This window comes from Camelus ferus, chromosome 17 (genome assembly GCF_009834535.1).
Source record: "Camelus ferus isolate YT-003-E chromosome 17, BCGSAC_Cfer_1.0, whole genome shotgun sequence".
NCBI lineage: Eukaryota > Metazoa > Chordata > Mammalia > Artiodactyla > Camelidae > Camelus > Camelus ferus.
In genome coordinates, this window is record NC_045712.1 from 26,104,426 (window position 1) to 26,122,516 (window position 18,091).

An 18,091-nucleotide genomic window follows, 5' to 3' on the forward strand; every position below is an offset into this window, starting at 1 on the left:
GGAAGGACCTCGCTTGGCTTGACTTGGGTCAGGTTCCCATTCTGGAACAAGTTATTGTGCTGGGGCAGTGGGAACACTGTGACTTGCCTAGCTTGAATCTTGTGCCCTTTCCTATGGCCAAGTTGGAAGTGGGGGACCAGGGTTGGGTGTGAAGCCTCACAAGGACTTGAGATTTGGGAGAGTCCACTCCTGAAGGATGTAGCTAGAAGGAGGAAAGGGTATTGAGTGGTACCGTAGAAGGGCAGGTAGACTCACTTGTGAGTAAATATTGTTGCAGCCTTTAGTCTCTCCCTGCATTTATGCTTTAGTTGGACATGTTTACTCTGCTGGGCACTGGGGTACAGAGGAGGGCAAGAGTGTAGGAGCTTTTCATCTGGTGGGGGCAGCAACAAGCAATCAAGCAACATGTCATGTCCACAGGAGAAAGCTGGGAAATTTGAATATACAGTGTATTGCTATGGTTCATAATTAAGTAATGGTGGGCATTTTTTTCCCCAAAGTATGAAATGAGCATTGTATTTACTCTCAGCTTTGCTTTTCCTGAGTTGTCAAATTTAGATGAGTCAAATTCTGGCTTGACCACCTCCTAGCTGTGTGACCTTATACTTGAGGACAGTTCTGAGTCTCAGTCTCCTCAGTTACAAAATGGGATGGTAATAGGATTATTGTGACAATTATATTTGATAATGCATTTAGAATGCTTGGCATAATATGCATAGTGAGACTCAAGAAATTGAATCTAACAAAAAATGTTTGAACAAGATACATAGGGTGAGATAGCAACTATGAAAAAACGTGAAACTGAGCTCCAATCTAAATTTTAAAGATACATAATTTTGAAAAAATATAAAGCAAAACTATGATATCCCTCTCATTATAGTCACAGCACCATCATACATAGAGCCATTGAGTTCCTCCTTGGGTCATTTGTGGTCAATGATATTACCTTCATTGAATTTGTGAGAATACCGAAGGCTTGGAGAGGTTAAATTCTGAAGCTGGAATGCAAATCTATCTTTTGACTTCAAATCTTAAGTCATTCACTTGTTCTTCAAAGTCTTATCACATATTAAGAGTAAATGACCTATATTGTAAAATGACAGACTAAAATTTTTGTCATTTGAAAATATGGCAGATATTCCTTGTACAAAGAATTTCATAGGCTTAGATCTTTGACTTTCCGTTTTCTTAACAGGCTCATTTCTGTTGGAAAGGATGCCTTGGGTGTGGGAGTAGGTGCCTACCTGTATGACTAGCATGTGAAAGAAGATACACCCACCTCTTCACACCTTTGCATCAGGCCAGAGTACAGCTGAGACAGCAAAGTCTGTGTTAGATGGTACCTCTTAGCTGCAGGGTGTGTTAATATTTATGGAGTAATTAGTGCATATGGGAATGGAAAATGACTTCTTCCCTCTTCTAAATTGCAACATTTATGTACTTGGAGGATTAAGAATCTTCCAGTTTTTGAGTAGCTTAACACCTCTAAATGCTAGTGCTTTCAAAAGAAACAAAAATCTTAAGTGGAATATATATATATATGTTAAAGCTGACCTCAATCTCTCACAGAAAATTCCAGCATTTCTGAGTATCAAAGGCTTTAAAACTGGAGACTTGAAACTTAAACCATTTTCCTCATATCCTGAAGGACCCGTTGAAAATCATGATTAAATATTTGAAAAGCTCAAAGCTTGAAATTGGAAAACAAGAATGGACTAGCTGTTTGCTGCTGTGGACAGGATGTGCTCTAAATTGCTGGAAAGCTACCCCAATTTCAAGACTGAATAAACTCTGAAATACTCTGATTCTTTATGTTATCAATTTACAGCAATGATTCTCTGTGTTGTGCTTTTTGGTCCAGAAATGCCAAATCTTTTAAAAGATGATACAGCTTTGAGTCCTTGGCTTGACTGTATAACTTTGAACTTCATGGCATGTCAATTTTGCCGTATTTATGGGAGAGCTATTCTGTGCATAACTTGCTCAGAGTTGCAAATATGATATGTGAATAATAATGGTAACTTTAAAATTGTCTGTATTTTATTTGAAGACTGTTAGCCATAAATTTGAAGTTTGAACTTATGTATTTCAATTTTGTATGTGGAAAAAGTACTGAATTAATGTAACAATCTTTTTAAAAACATATATTGTAATCTCAGTTCAGAATTTAACTGAAAATATAAAGCCCAAATGATTTCTGTATAGTAAATGGAACTATATAAAAGTAACTTGTGTGTGATTCTGAATACACAGACAACATTTTTTATTCTTCCTTAAAAAATATATCAAGACTTATCTCGTGGAATTTTATGGAAATACAAATAGAACAAGGTGTTGCAGACTGTTTAAAATCAGTGAAAAGGCCAAACTTTAGTTTTAAATTTAAAATGTATCTTTCTTAAAAGAAACTGGAAACCTGTTTACTTTTTGGTTGAATAGAAAGGGTTGTAAAGTCGGTTGAATACCCTTCACCGTTCAGTGACCCTTCACTGTTAACATTTTTGATAACTTCCCTCCTTTATCTTATCTGACTTTCCTTAGAACCTTTAATGTGATTCATACTAGTTACCTAAATTGTATAAAACTTCTTAGAGATTGCAGACAGTTTTGTCAATCCCAGGGAAAATTGAGCCTCTCTTGCCCAAATCTCTACTCAAATAGATTTTTATCTTCTATATCCAGAAGCTAGAAAAGGTACCTTCTGTTTTCAGTCAGAATCATACCTCAGTCCTTGTCTCTTATCTTTAGTTATTTGTACTTTTGTATGTATAGAGTGTATGACTAATTTGAGTATTGTGACTAACACAAGATTAGACAAGTTTTTGCTGTCTATAGAAGACAGTTTATAGGTTCTTGGAGCTTACTAAATCCAAGCATATTTCATAGATAAATTTTTAAAAGTTTAAGAAGAACATAAGACTTCAAATAAAGTAGTGAAAGCCTTTTCTGCTCATGGTTGCCTGTAACCTCAAATGAATAAAGCGTGTGGTGAATTATTTTACCATTAGTAAACCTCAGAACCTACTGAATCTTTGCCTTATGTTGTAGGTTGTGTTCACTTATTGTTTGTCACCACAACTAGATTATAAGCACCATGAGGACAGATGTTTGTTTTGCTCTCCACTCTAACCCCAGTGCCTAACATATAGCAGGCACTCAATAAATATTTATTGGATGGAAGAGTTCTATTTTTTTCTTCTCTTCTCTTTACTCTGTTTCATTTCCTCCCCATTTTCCTTCTACATACTTAATACTGATATGAATCATAGCTAATGGCTTTCAATAGTTCTTTTTTAATTGAAGTATAGTCAGTTTACAATGTTACGTCTCAATCATTTTTTTTAAAAAGAGCTTTATTGATGTATAATCTATGCCGTAAAATTCATCCATTTTAAGTGTACAATTCAATTATTTTTACTCCATTTACAGAGTTGTGCAGCCATCACCATACTTTTAGAACATTTCCTTACCCCCAAAAGATCCCTTGTGTTCGTTTGCAATCACTACCATTCTTACCCCAGTCCCAGGCAATCACTGATCCATTTCCTATCTCTCTAGCTTTGATGTTTTTGGGTATTTCATATAAATAGAATCATGCAGTGTGTGGTCTTTTGAGGTGAGTTCTTTCACTCAGCATAATTTTTTAAAAATTGAGATGAAATTCACAGAACATACAATTAACCATTTAAAAGTGTACAGTTCAATGACATTTTGCATTTAGTGCACTCAGTATTATGCAACCACTACGCCTGTTTTCAGTACTTTTTCATCATCCCAGAAAAACACCCAATACTGAATAAATGATCACTCCTCATTATCCCTTCTCCCTTTTCCCTGAACCATTAATCTCCTTTCTGTCTCTATGGATTTACCTGTTCTAGATAACTCATATTCAGAATATGAATCATACAATATTTAAACTTTTGTGTCTGACTTATTTCATTTAACATTTTTCATTCCTTTTTATGGCTGAATAATATTCCACAGCATGGATATACTGCAGTTTGTTTATTTGATCATCTATTGATGGACATTTGGGCTGTTTCCACTTTTTGGCTATTGTGAATAGTGCTGCTGTGAACATTTATGAACAAATGTCTCACTACCTGTTTTCATGCTTTTGAGTTCCACTCTATTTAGGAGTGGAATTGCTGGTTCACTTGGTAACGACATATACCTTTCTGAGGAACCACCAAATGGTTTGCCTCAGTGACCACACCATTTTACATTCCTACTAGCAGTGTTCAAGGGTTCCTATTTCTCTGTATCCTTGCCAATATTTGTTTTCCATTTTTTCTTGATGAAGGCATAAAAGGGATATTTTTTATTTTGATGAAGTGTAGTTTATTTTTACTTTTGTTGCTTGCGATTTTGGTGTCAAATATAAGAATCCATTGGTAAATTCAAAGTCATGAATATTTACTCCTGTTTTTTTCTAATAAAACTAATTTTAAAACTCTTTTTTTTTTTTTAGTAGTCTTAATTCTTTTATTTAGTTCTTTGATCCAATTTGAGTTAATTTTTGTATATGGAGTCAGGTAGTATTCCAACTTCTTTTTTTTTTTTTTTTTTTTTTTTTGTCCTGTGGGTATCCCATTGTCCTAGCGCTATTTGCTGAAGAGATTATTTCCACTGAATGGTGTTGACACTACTGAAAATCAATTAGCCATAGATGTTTGAGTTTGTTTCTGGACTCTCAGTTCTGTTCCATTGGTCTATATGTCTGTCCTCATGCCTATACCACACTGTACCTTTGTAATAAGTTTTTTGTTTGTTTGTTTTTGGCTTATAAACAACAGAAATTTATTTCTGACTGCTCTAGAGGCTATAGTAAGTTTTGAAATTGGGAGGTGTAAGTCCTGCCTTGTTTTTCTTCTTTGATATTGTTTTGGCTATTTGGAGCCTTTGTAATTCCCTATAAATCTGAGGATTAGCTTTTCCATTTCTACAAAAGAGGCCATCAGAGTATGCCTGAGTTTCACCTAAGGGAAAACTTAATTTATTATCAAATGGGTACTTCTACATGCTTTATCAAACAAACTGCCTGGACTATTAAGAAACATTTTTTTTCCCCTGAATTTGCTAACCTCAAAAGCTTAGAAACATCTGTTTACTTTGTATCTTTTAAAAAGTTAATGTCTTACTATGAAGAGTTACCGTCTTTTTCATGTTACTTAGTTTCTGTTGGTGGTCAGCACTGAGACTTTTTAGACTTCTCTCCATGCCCCACAGGATAAGAAAGGCAAGTAAATTTTAGATTAAAGAATTTATCTAAATTCAGTATGTTTGTATGTGTGTGTTTTGTTATTCTTTCTATCTATTTTATTTTATTTTTGATTGTGGTATAGTTGATGAGTAAATTGTTTATATCTAAAGTGTACCACATGATGATTTGATATATGTATACATTGTGAAAGGAGTACCACAGTCAAGTTAATTAAACATCCACAATGTGTTGTTCTGGTTTAGAAATTTCTGAAGAATGTACTTTCATAGACTACACAGTGAAGAAAATAAAGATGTCGCAACTTTTCCCATTTTGGGTTCTGCTTCCTTTAGGTTCAGTTTCCTTTAGTTTAGATCGTTAAATGTGTTATAGTTTCTCTCCACAGAAGCAAGATGAAATCAACTATAAAAGTGGTAGAAAGAGTTATAAAATAGTTAATACTTTTTAAAAAGCTGACTCCATGTAAATTTTTTATACTAAATGAGAAAGAAAGAAAACTTGACATTGATGGTGAGATTTTTCAAGAAAAAAGGTAAATAGAACATGTCTATAAAAAGATAGAGCACATTTACTCTAGTCTGACTCCATTTTTGTTAATGTCATTAGCCTCAGAACTGACTTTGTTCTCCATTTCAGTGGTATCCAGGCCAAAAAGTTGGATGTCCTTTGCCCTCACTTTAGTTTTTCACTAACTCACCAATTAGATTTGGTATCAATCCAATTAGATTTTAGTGTTTAGAGAGGATGTTTGTCGATACTGTACAGAAACTCCACTTAATAGAATGTTTGATTAGCCAGAACAAATTGAACAAACAAGGTAGATGAGAGTACTATATAATGCCTTTCTGTTTTCACATAATCTTCAACTGCCCAATGTTATATGATAAAGAACCTTTTATCTAATTAAACCTTCATTAGGTTTTTTTTTTTCAAAAGCTGTTTCCTTAAACATTTATTTTCATTAAAAGTACTTTGGGATGGTGGGAGAAAGGGAGATAGATGCAGAGGTAGACCACCATTACACTAAGAATGGCATGTTGAATCTAATTTGACTCTTTTGGGCTTCAGGTTTATAAGATGGGTCTTGAAAATTGCCTGTGTCTGAGGTTTTAGTTTAGAGTTCTAAATAGCATACACACTATCTCTAGCTATCAAAGAATGGAAAGAAATGGTAGCAGAACATAAGCTATGAGCCAATTGAACAAGTACTGATTTTTATTATGGTGAGTTGCATTTACTTGTTATGTGGTGTTTTTTGTCACATCTCATCCTACTGGATATGTAACAGATTTTTCAAGGCAAATGAGTATGTCCAGGATAAGCCATTGTTTAACCAATGATAATGAATATGCCCGTACAGATGTCTTCACTGATAGATTAACAAACATTTTAACTTTAATTCTTCTTTATGATTAAAGCAACTTTCTGTTGATTATCATTATTATAACAGGTAATTCTTTGAAGAAAGAAGATCCAAGATGGGCAAGAGAACAGGGATTGTGAATACAGGCTACCTTAGCGATCATGAACTTGAGAATTGTTTTTCAGCATCAGGCCACCGAGGGGCAGAGATGAGGTTTTTGTTTTGTTTTGTTTTTTGTTTTTAAGATTATAGTGAATAAAATCCTGTTAGCTCTGGAAAAATAAGGATGTTTAGCAGTAATTAATAAAACAGTTTATACCAACCATTAGAAATGCAAATCAAAACCATGATGAGATATTACTTTACACCCACTTGTTATTATAATAAAGACAGACAATAATAGGTGTTAGCCAGGATACAGAAGATTGGAACCCCCATATACTGCTGGTAGGAATGTAAAATTGTACAGTGGCTTTGGAAGACAGTCTGGCAGTTCCTCAGAAAGTTAAATATAGACTTAGCATTTGACCCGTCAATTCCAATCATAGGTGTATATGCAAGATAAATGAAAACATATATCTACATAAAATGTGTACATACGAATGTTCACAGTAGCATTATTCTTAATAGCCAAAAAGTAGGAAAACCCCAGATGTCCACCAATTGATGAATGGATAAAGAAATGTAGTATATCCATACAATGGAAAAATATTTGGCAACAAAAAGAAATTAAATATTGATACATACTACAAAAGGCCATATATTGTATTCTATTTATGTGATATGCCCAGAATAGGCAAACCTGTAGAAGACAGAAAGTAAATTATTGGTTGCCTAGGGCTAAGGGGATTGAGGAGAGTGGGGAATGAATGCTGATGGGTATGGGGTTTCATTTAGGGGTGATGAAAATATTCAAAAATTGCTTGTAGTGATGGAGGAACAGTTCTGTGAATATACTAAAAACCATTGAATTATATACAGTTCAAGTGGTAAACTGTGGTATGTGAATTATGTCTCAATAAAGTTGTTACTTTAAGAAAAACAAAGCTGTTTTATTTTTTCTCCATTCTGTCTCCAGCTATTACAGCACTAGGTCCCCTAAGAAGTTAAGCTATGGCCAAGTACAGTTATGGTTACTTCTATTTTTATTTATATTGACTCAGTCTTTATACTTGCAGTTAATTTATTTTAAGTGAAAAACACCCAGTTTTTTTTAACTGTTAATACTGATCTTAGAAAAGTACTCAGTTAATTTTGATTAGTTTGTGAGTACTAATATTTGATAAACTGAGCTAGTCTCAGAAATTATTCAGTTAAGACTCGAGGTACAAATTTCTAATGAGGACTTTAACTTCATTTTTTTTTAATGAGGGGGAGGTAGTTAGATTTATTCATTTATTTCTGTTTGGAGGCGGTACTGGGGATTGAACCCAGGACCTCTTGTGTGCTGAGCATGTGCTCTACCACTTGAGCTATATCCACCCCCCCAACTTCATTTTAAAAGACATTTTAACAGGGAAGCTTAGTGGTAGAGTGTGTGCTTAGCATGTATGAGGTCCTGCGTTCATTCCCCTGTGCCTCTATTAGAAAAAAAAATTTTTAGTAAGTAAACCTAATTACCCCCCAAGGAAAAAAAATTTAAATAATAATAAATAAAAGACATTTGGCCTTTAAAGAAAGAAGGTGCTTTCACAAAGTTGCAGTGTTACCTGGTTACCCTACTAGCATCCTCAGGGTAATCTTGGATGTTATCCTTCCAGGGCACGCGCGGGCACACACACACACAGTGGAATATTAGTCAGCCATAAAAAGAATGAAATTTTGCCATTTGCCACAACATGGATGGACCAGGAAGATATTATGCTTAATGAAATAAGTCAGACAGAGAAATGCAAATGCTGTATGTTTTCACTTATATGTGGAATCTAAGAAAATGAATAAATGTAACAAAACAGAAACAGACTCACAGATACAGAGAACTAGTGGTTACCAGTGGGGAGAGGGCTGAGAGGAGAGGAAAGATAGAGGAAGAGGATTAAGAGGTACAAACTACCAGGTATAAAATCAATAAGATACAAGGATATAATGTACAGCACAGGGAATATAGCCAATATTTTAAAATAACTTTAAATGAAGTATAATCTATAAAAGTATTGAATCACAATGTTGTATACCTAAAACTAATACAATATTGTAAATCAACTATATTTCAGTTTAAAAAAAAGATTAGGTTTGTCTGTGAGTGACAGAAAAATCCAAAATAATAGCACTTAAAGGAAGCCTTAAATCCAAGGCCAGTAGGACAGTGAGCTTCATGAAATTGTCAGGGATCCAGGTCATCCTGTCTTGCTACTCTGCAAGCGTATTTCTACTCTTTTCTATAGTTGAAAATCAAAAGATAATTAAAACAAATAAGACTAGGAATGTAATTGTTATTTAGAAATAAAAATAAAGTCTCAGGAGAAATAGCCAAAAGAGTTGATGCAGTTGCCTCTGGGGAGCAGGAATTGCAAGTAGGGACAGATGGATTAGAAGACTGCTGTGTTTTGTTGATGTTGTTTTCTTAGTTATAGCCTTACTGGCTATCCCAATTGGTTTTTAGATTTGTGCCATGTAAAAGTTTGAATAAAGACAAAATTTTTAGAAAGTTAATGTTCTTTAATACAGTGCTTATGCAACCTTTTTCACATAACAGTATATCTTGAAGGTCTCCATGGCAGTTCATATGGGTCTGTTACATCCATTTTAATGGCTGCGTAGAGATTTGTCCTCTAGCTATACTAGTATTTCCTTAACTTCTTTTTTTGTAGACAATTAGTTCCTTTTTTTTTTTTTTTTGCTATTACATGCAATGCTATGGTGATTATGAGGTAGATATAGATTTTATGTAAAACATATTTCTAGAAGTGGAATTATTGCTAGGTCAAAGACAGTTCACAGTTAAAATTTTGACAGAAGCTGCCAGATTTTCTTCCAAAATTTTAAGATCTCTCTGATAACTGTGTGGAGAATAGCTTGATGTGAAGCAAGATTGGCAGTGGGAAGACAAGTTTGGAGGCTGTTGCAATCATCCAGGCAAGAAATAATGCACTTCAGAGTACGGTAACAGTGGAAATGGAGAAAGGTAGATTGATTCAAGAAATAAAGTGGGTGGGAGAACAGATGGAATTGTTAATGAAGTAGATGTGAGTAATGAAAGGAAGGAAGGAGTCAGGATGATGCAGGGGACCAGTGACATCAATTAGAGTTGCCATGTGAGATGAAACCTACTTGCCATTGCCAGATTAGATGAATTCATAGATACTTTGTGGTGCTGACATTTTATGATTTGGGGATCCGTGACAACACCTTTATTTATAGATTGAATGATACCCATATTGAATACTTTGTCTTTTATAATGGTAGGCATGTAATTTTATTTGATTGATTTTTTAAATGGATAAACATTGACTATCACTAAACTGTACAGATTTTATCTTCTGTAAATCTCTGGAATCCATTTGTTTACCTCCTGTTTGCAGCCACACATCTAACCAATGAACTGCCTTCCTCCACCAGCTGCAGTCAGAGTGATCTTTATAAAATCCAGCCTGTGATGATTCCTTTTGCTCCAGTTCCTTCATAGTGTAACAGAAGTGCTGTGTCCACAGCTGACCCACTCACAGGGAACATTTCCAAGTGGTTCTGTTCAATTCTACCTTCTTTGAGGTATATAGGTTCCTCATCCTCTTTCCAGTGGTCTTATAGCTGTTGAGGACTGTGGGGAAATAGAGAGCTCTCAGTTGGGGGTATCAGTGGAGCAAGAAGATAGATATTCTATACTGGAGGACTCTCCTGCTGCTCCCCAGTATCGAGACAGAGAGTCCTTTCTTTCCTCTTCTTGCAGTTAATACTTCATTTCCCATTAAGCCTTGGTCACTGTTCTCCAGATTTTCCCTTCTGGTTTTGCAGTCACATCCAAGGGAATCTTTATCAGGTACTTAAGTCTTTATTCCTGCTCCTCTCCCCCAGCTGGAGGAGAAAGAAAATTCATAGAAACAACCAGTTTATTACTTCTAAATATTGCTCTTCCATAAGATGGCTTCCAAAATGGCCCTTGCTCACCTCTTCACCATCTCATCTGTGCTCTTTCCCCATAGTGCTCGTGCTCATGTCTTATCATACTTCTTTCATTTCCTGAAATCACAAGCCCTACCATGCTTAGACCTTACTTTCTGTAGACCTAGACCTCCCTTCCCTTTCTCTAGATACTCTTCCTATATTCTCACAAAGTACTCGCCTTTGTTGTAGTATGTATCACACTGTTATGATTATGATATGATTATTTTTGGTCACTCTTCAGCTAGCTCCTAAGATCTTTGTGGGCAGGGGCCATATCTGAATCACTTTCATTTCCTCTCTGAATAGCATAGTGCCTGTCATGGGAGGGCTCAGTAATTACTTGCTGTATATTGTATGAATGTGTATTTGGCACCAACCAACACTGAGTGACTTTTATTTAGTTTAGAAATTCAATATAGAAGAACAATATAGAGGAAAATTGTGATTTTTAGAAGAGGCTACTTTAATGAGCCAGGTAGTAAAAGCCTCAAAAAAAAAAAAAAAAAAAAAAAAAAAAAAGATGGTCAGCTCACAAAACAACTCATTCGAGAAGCTTGGTGTTTGAGGGAAGCAGCTCTGTGAATTATATAACTAGAGGCCCTAGCAGGGTCAGATAAGAGTCTTTCCATAGGTAGTGGGAAGATGGATATCAGATGTTGGACAGACTAGAGAAAAGACTCAGTGGGGTGAGCCCCGTTGTTAGCACACAGTCACGTGTACCAGCAGAAACTACCATACCTAGGCAGACACATCATTGGAGCTTTTGCTTTAAACTTTGATGACCATGTACCTGGTTTAACAAGATTCTATAGAAAGAGAGAAAAAGTAAAGAATAGCAGCATGATTTCCCTCCTCTGACCCATGTAGAAAGCAGAATGAATCTGTGTGTGAAATGATGGTGGATTTTTTTTCCCCCTGCTTTTGCTTTTGTTTTCCTTCCCTTCCCTTCTCTTCCTTTTTTCTTAATTGTCAGCCAACAGTGAGCCCTCTAGTTTACTAATTGGGTCACAGAACCCTAAATAAGTTACCCAGCACTTTTCTTGTTGGTTTTCTTACCTCATTGGTCCTCCTGACACCCCGATTCTCCCTCATCTATGTTTCTAGGCACCCTGGGACATTTACATTCTCCAAATACTTTCATGCCTTTGCAACTTTTCTCAGACTATTTCATCCTCCCAGAGGTGCACTTTCATCCCCTGGCCTATGGGAGCCCAGCACACCTGCCACCTATTGGTGACAGTCCTTCCTGGCAGTCCCCTTGTTATGATAAACCACTCTAATGGGCCTGCCCTAACAGCTACTTTGTATTCCCCTTTTGAGATTTACTATGCTATGCTGTGTTGTACATGCTGAGGTCCCCTCAATACAAGACCCTCATGAATGCCCTGCTCCTGTTATCTACTTGTGTACAGAGCCGGTGCTGCTAACATCCTGCCAGCCTAGCTTTAAGCTGAGTGTGCCTATTGTTTGCCTTTCCAGCAGTCATAGAATCTTGTATCCTGAGCTTTGCCCTGCCCTAGCAGTGCTTGGATTATGTTCTCCAGGTTTTTATACCATTTCCTGCCACATTCATAATGAAGATTCTGTTATCTTGTTCATCATGTTTCAATTTAAAATAGGAGAGACTTTTGGAAATGTTTTCAAATTCTCCAGCAGGTTCTTAATATCACCAAATAAAATATTCTGCCTGCTCAAAGAACCAGAATTTTCAGGGCATTTCAGCATTTAGGAGCTCGTTTAATCAGGAATGATGAATTTTAGTTTCCACTGAGATTGCATTTGTTAATGTTTTGAGGCATATATTTTTAGATCAGGAGACCTAAATTTGAAGGCTTCAGATTTCTTACCAGTATTTGTTTATAATAGAAAAAGGAGAGCGTTTAAGGCATAATTTTCTGTTGAAAGATTTTCTCATACTTGTTATACTGGTTAAATATACTGGTTGTTATATGGTGGATCTACATAAGGTCTGATCTGCTCTGTTTTGAACTCTAAGCAGTGGTGAAATGAGAATGGACAGTGTCTGACTGCTGTAGTCATTGACTGCATTCTCTGTGTGCCTTGGCAGTATATCTTGCTCCAAACTGTAGCTGTTTCCTCTGGCCCTATAAAGGCTTATAACGTGTACTAATTTAAAATGAAATAACATGTAGGTTTATCAGGCAGCATGTTTTTACCCATTTTGCTTACCTTTTCATCCACTCAGTCATCCATTCAAGCTAAATGCCTTATCTCTTTTTTGTTTTTAATTACATTTTACACTGCAAGTCAACTTTTTTTTTTTCATTTTTGAATTCTTTCACAGAGGGAATGCTTTAGGAATTTAAAAATCATTTTGTCTTCTTTGCATGATGCATGAAAGTTGTGATTTTAAGTTTGCATTTTAAAATGTTGATTCCTTCTTTTATGTCTTTGTTTTACACATACTGTTCTTATTTTATGCTAGTTCTATAATCTTGATATCTAGACCTTTGAGGTATCCCTGAAAGCACCCATGCTAAATTGTTTCAGTTTATAATTTTAGGTTATATACTGATGTTCGGTAGGGTTTTAATTACGGAAATCTGTTGAGCCCGGGGTTGAAGGCTTAAGCTGGTGTACATTTCATCTGCCTACCTGAGTGACAAGCACATGTGTTTCAAATGATCAAAGGAAACTCTCCTGCATCCTTCAAGCTAGAATGCAAGCTCCATGAAATCAGGGATCTTTGTTTTGTTCACTAATGTTTCCCAAATTGTCTACTGCAGTGCATGACACATACTAGGTACTCTATCAATATTTGTTGAACTGAATTTATCTTTCTTTCCTGGTAGTTGGATTAATTTTGACTAATTGACTCTTCTTGAGAAAGTAGTGAGGGACTATTGTAGGTACTTTCAGGAATGGCTGGGGTTTTCTTTTGAGTATTCACCTGTTTGTTCCAGTAACATGACTTTGACTCCATGCTGTGCAAAAAAGATAATTCTAATCCTATTGTGATGAATGAGCATTTGCCTTCTTCCTGGGTCTATATTTGTTTCAGAGGCCTCCTCACATTAGAGTTTGGATCTCTGGGCCATCTTCTATTTATTTTTCACTAATCTTCAAGTTTCTGTTTTTTGGAGGGTTAAAAGCTATATTTTATATATTTTTTAAAATAAAAATAATCAGATTAAACTAAGAAGATAAAAACTCCCACCTTGTTCAAATGATATAATTCAGTAGTAAGAATATAGATAACCATCAAACATAAGGAATGGTACATGAAAAGTAGGAAATTAGCAAAAAGAAACCTCTTGTGTTTTTTTAACCTAAAGACATGTGATACATTTTTCTGATTAATATACTGACCATGGATCACCCATCACCCACCATGAGTGGAGAAAACCCACCCATATTGGGGGAAAATTATAACCATATTGATGGTTAATTTTTCATTTTAGTGTAATACTCATTAAATTATTTAAAAATGAGATGTAAATGCTATTAACCAGCAGGTCTTGGGATTATCTTTAAAGAAGAAAACTATTTGATATCATAATATTACCAGTAAATTTAGTAGACTTCTTATTCATTTGGTGTGATATAAACCTTAGATGGAACTTGGATGTGAGCAGAAATAAAATTGCCAGCCTCAGTATGTTGATGTTATAGAGCTCATCTTGAAAGAGATATATTATCCTTTATATTGTCTTTATATGATCATGTTGAACTACTCTCTGTGGTTGATTATGGAAGGGTATGAATTGACCCACCACTTGGGATTGAGGTGCTTAGTTCTCTTGTCAAAGATCTTGCAAAAAGAGAGGGTAAAGATGGGGTCATGTGACATAATGATGACTAAATGTTGCTTCTTTGTTTTGCAGTGCCGGTTCCTAGCAGATTTGATCGGCGAGTATCAGGTGGGTGTTCTTTTTCATAAAATACTACTCAAATGCTATTTTGAGATAGGATTATCATACATAAAAATAAATTAATCTTCTTAATAAAAAGATAAATTGATAGCAATATAGAACATTATAAAAATTACTGTGATTCTTTCATTGTGTCTCATTTTAAATTCTAAGTTTATATGTTCATATTTTTATATTATTATAATTAGTTTGTCTCATTTATGTCATTATCTTTTTCTAAGGTCATAATTATGGCTTCTAAACACTACTTTTCATGTTACTACTTCTCGCATTCCATTGTTGAGCCACCAAAGTTATCGCCTCAGTTATAGTGCTGGGAGGAGCATTCTCTGGTCAGAGACTGAATTTTGCCTGGGTTTTTTCTGTGTATTGCCTTCTAGATACAGTCTACAACATAGGCTGCAGGGAGAAAGGCTGCAGAGGCCTCTTTTCCAGCACCATCTCACTAATATGGACAGTGCCTTCTCCTATCATTTAGGTGTAAAATAGTACATCAGATTTATTTGACATTCCTTTGATTATTAACAAAAATGAACATTTTCCAGATATGGAAATCTGTTTTTATTTTCTTGTATGGGACTAGTTTGATAATACTTTTCCCATTTATTTATTGTGGTCTGGATTATTTTTTAATAAGTGTGTATAAATTTCTATCATGATTTTTAACCTTTTGAAATTTGTAATACAAAAATTTCCAGATTGATTGTGCTACTTATTTTAATTTTGCTGTTTTTTATTTACTCAAAAACTTTGATCTGTGACTGGTACCTTGAACACTACCTGGCACATGGCAGTTACTTAGTAAATATTTATTGAATACATATATATTCTTCTTTTTTTGTCGTAATTGTTCCTAAACTGAGAAGGTCCTCTTTTTTTCATAGAGTTGATAAATATGTTTTCTGAAAGTTTTTCTTATAATTAAAATGCTTGACTTTTGGATACATCTAGAGTTCATTTGGTTGTACAGTTGGGATGCTAATGTGTTTCAGAAGTGCTATGTGAGCTGTATGTGAAACATCGTTTTTTCATATCCCTTGTTCTGGGAAGGTTTCTTGATCTTAAATTGTCATATGACCTAACATCTGGTAAGGCTCAAAATCCCTTTTCTATCTCTCAATTTTTTCTTTGAAAAAATCTGTTTATTTATGTTTTCAGAAAGCCTTTGGTAAGGTTGTACACCAAAGTCTGTTGGAAGGAGATCGAAGAATGTGTTGTTATGTATAGAAAGTCATTTACAGAGAGGAAACAGAGTAGGAATTAAGGTTGGTATGAGACCCATGAGCTACTATCTCCCATTTCTGTTCATACCTACCCTGCACCCTTTTTTCACCCCAAAGGTTAGTAATAGCTCTTGACATCTGTAGGACAGGCCTGGGAGTTGGAGAGTACAGTGACAGCTCCTCCAGAGGTCACAGATGGTCACAGATAAATTGCTGCTTGAGCTGTTCGTCAGTGTGGTTCAGCCCTTGAACTCTGTAGAGGACTCAGACAGGTACTTGGTATTACCCTCCACCTTAGCTTTTACAATCTTATTGAAGATTTAAAACTTTTTAATATCATTCAAATGTTAAATGAAAATAAAAGATTCTTAATAGAATCCAAAATGATTATGCCGGAGAGAAAATAACTGTTAGCAATAGCTAACATTTTTTGAGTGCAGGCTGTGTTCTAGCTGCACAGTTTTAAGATCTTTCTAAATGCCTGCCTTGTGTTGTTGAATATGATCCTGGAATATGCACTGGAAATTGAAAAACATGGTTACTATTTGGCTGGTGCCAAAAAGGATGTATTCTAGGTGGAAGAATGTCTTAAGACTGAAAGGGGGATGGACTGGACCTGGCTTGTCTGGCTGTCGTGGAGGAGATAAAATAAGATTGGAAAGGGAGTTGAGGAATGGGCTCCTGATGTGATCCAAGGATTTCAGCTAAAACTAGCTGTGTGAGGACGTGTGCTGTGTCGAAGACTTCAACAACTCAGGGTGTCTGACTGAATAATAATCTGGAACGTAAAGCAGCATAGGCAAGCTAGCTGTTGTGGAGTGTCTCCTGTGAGCCAGACCTTGTGTTTTAAATGTCACCTTCTATTATTATCCTTTACGTGGGTCTAGTATTGTTATCTCCTCTTACCATTGAAGAGACTGAGGATTGAGGCCACAGAGAAATACCAAGTGAGGAGTGAATGAATCCAAGCTCAGACACCAGTGCATGTAGCTTTGAAGATAAGCTCTTCCCCTCCTTGATGCTGCCTCTCCCTTGTAAATCACGGAAATTGAAAAGCTGTGCCTTCCAAATCCTAAATTCTAGCAGAACAGTCCCTCTACAGCAAGTGATAAATACATCAAATAAGAGTTCATAAATCCTTTAAAGGCAGTTTTCTTGAAATAGTAGTGAATTAATGTTAACTGTTTTTGAGTTTAAATGTTAGTGTGATTCTGTTAACTTAAAAACTTCATCCAAAAGAATATAACCCCTTCATTTCATAAATTTCTGTTTTTAAGCCACCCTGCCTGTAGTATTTTGTTATGGCAGCCCTAGATGACTAATATACCCAGGCTGTATCAACTCTTCATGGGGGCTGGCAGGACAGCACAGAGCCTCAAACCTGTGACTGGGATCTGTGCTCACTTCTTTACAGAAGTGAAGAGGTTTTCTCTTACAAGCATATTTTAATGATTCACGTTTCTGGATAAAGGAAGCACCAATTAATATTTGGAAGAAGGAATTGTGTTGGATCATCTATAATCACTTTGTACAGTTTCCTATTACTAAATAGTGACATCTGCTGGAGAACTGTGGCAAAATAAATTCCCTCAAATGAGGGGCTGTGCCGCTCTTTTTGTCTTCATCTTCAGTAGGTCTTGAGCATCTTATGACATTCAGTGTAGTTCTTGAGACTACATATGGGATCATACAGACTCTGAGCCTCCTCTGGTAACTTGTACCCTGAGACAAGCTTCCTGATGTGTAGAACCATGAGGGGCAACAGTCACATAGACACTTAAAAATGGATTTTTGTATAGAAAATAAGAAAACTAATTTGGGATCAGGACCAGGAAGAAGGAGGGAGGTTGAGTGTAAACAGGGGAAGAGGGCAAAGGGAGGTGAGCCTGAAGTTCAAAAGAAAGGAGAAAAAAATCAGAAAAATAAAAGAATTTTTCCACAAGTAGAAACATATTAATAATTTTAATGAAAATGACTACTTTTGTTTAAATCATAGTGCTGTACCTTAAGACTTGAAAACTATAACATTTGTTGCTTCAAGTTACATTGGTATCTAAAAATATAAAAATGAACTAAGTTGCTAAAATACTTTCCTGCAAAAATCAGAGGAAAAGCAAGCCTGGAAATAGGCTAGCTCAAGACTAAGTGTCATTATCAGTAAAATCCTGTCAGTCTCATCGTTAAAGGCTTATTATTTTAAACTTTTCAAATGAAAATTTTCATACATATGCAAAAGTAGAGAAAGTATAATAATAACCATGTACCAATCTATCTCCAAAATGAG

The 18,091-nt window shown here is 35.5% G+C and overlaps 1 protein-coding gene across 2 annotated transcripts in view; it reads left to right on the forward strand.

Moving 5' to 3' along the window:
* Window positions 1-18,091, forward strand: part of PRKAR2A (protein kinase cAMP-dependent type II regulatory subunit alpha) — a 93,142-nt gene that overhangs the window by 18,504 nt on the left and 56,547 nt on the right. For both annotated transcript variants that reach the window (XM_032458556.1, XM_032458555.1), the window contains exon 2: window positions 14,537-14,572. In XM_032458556.1, coding sequence (XP_032314447.1) covers window positions 14,537-14,572 — 36 coding nt within the window. The remainder of the gene's footprint in view (window positions 1-14,536; window positions 14,573-18,091) is intronic.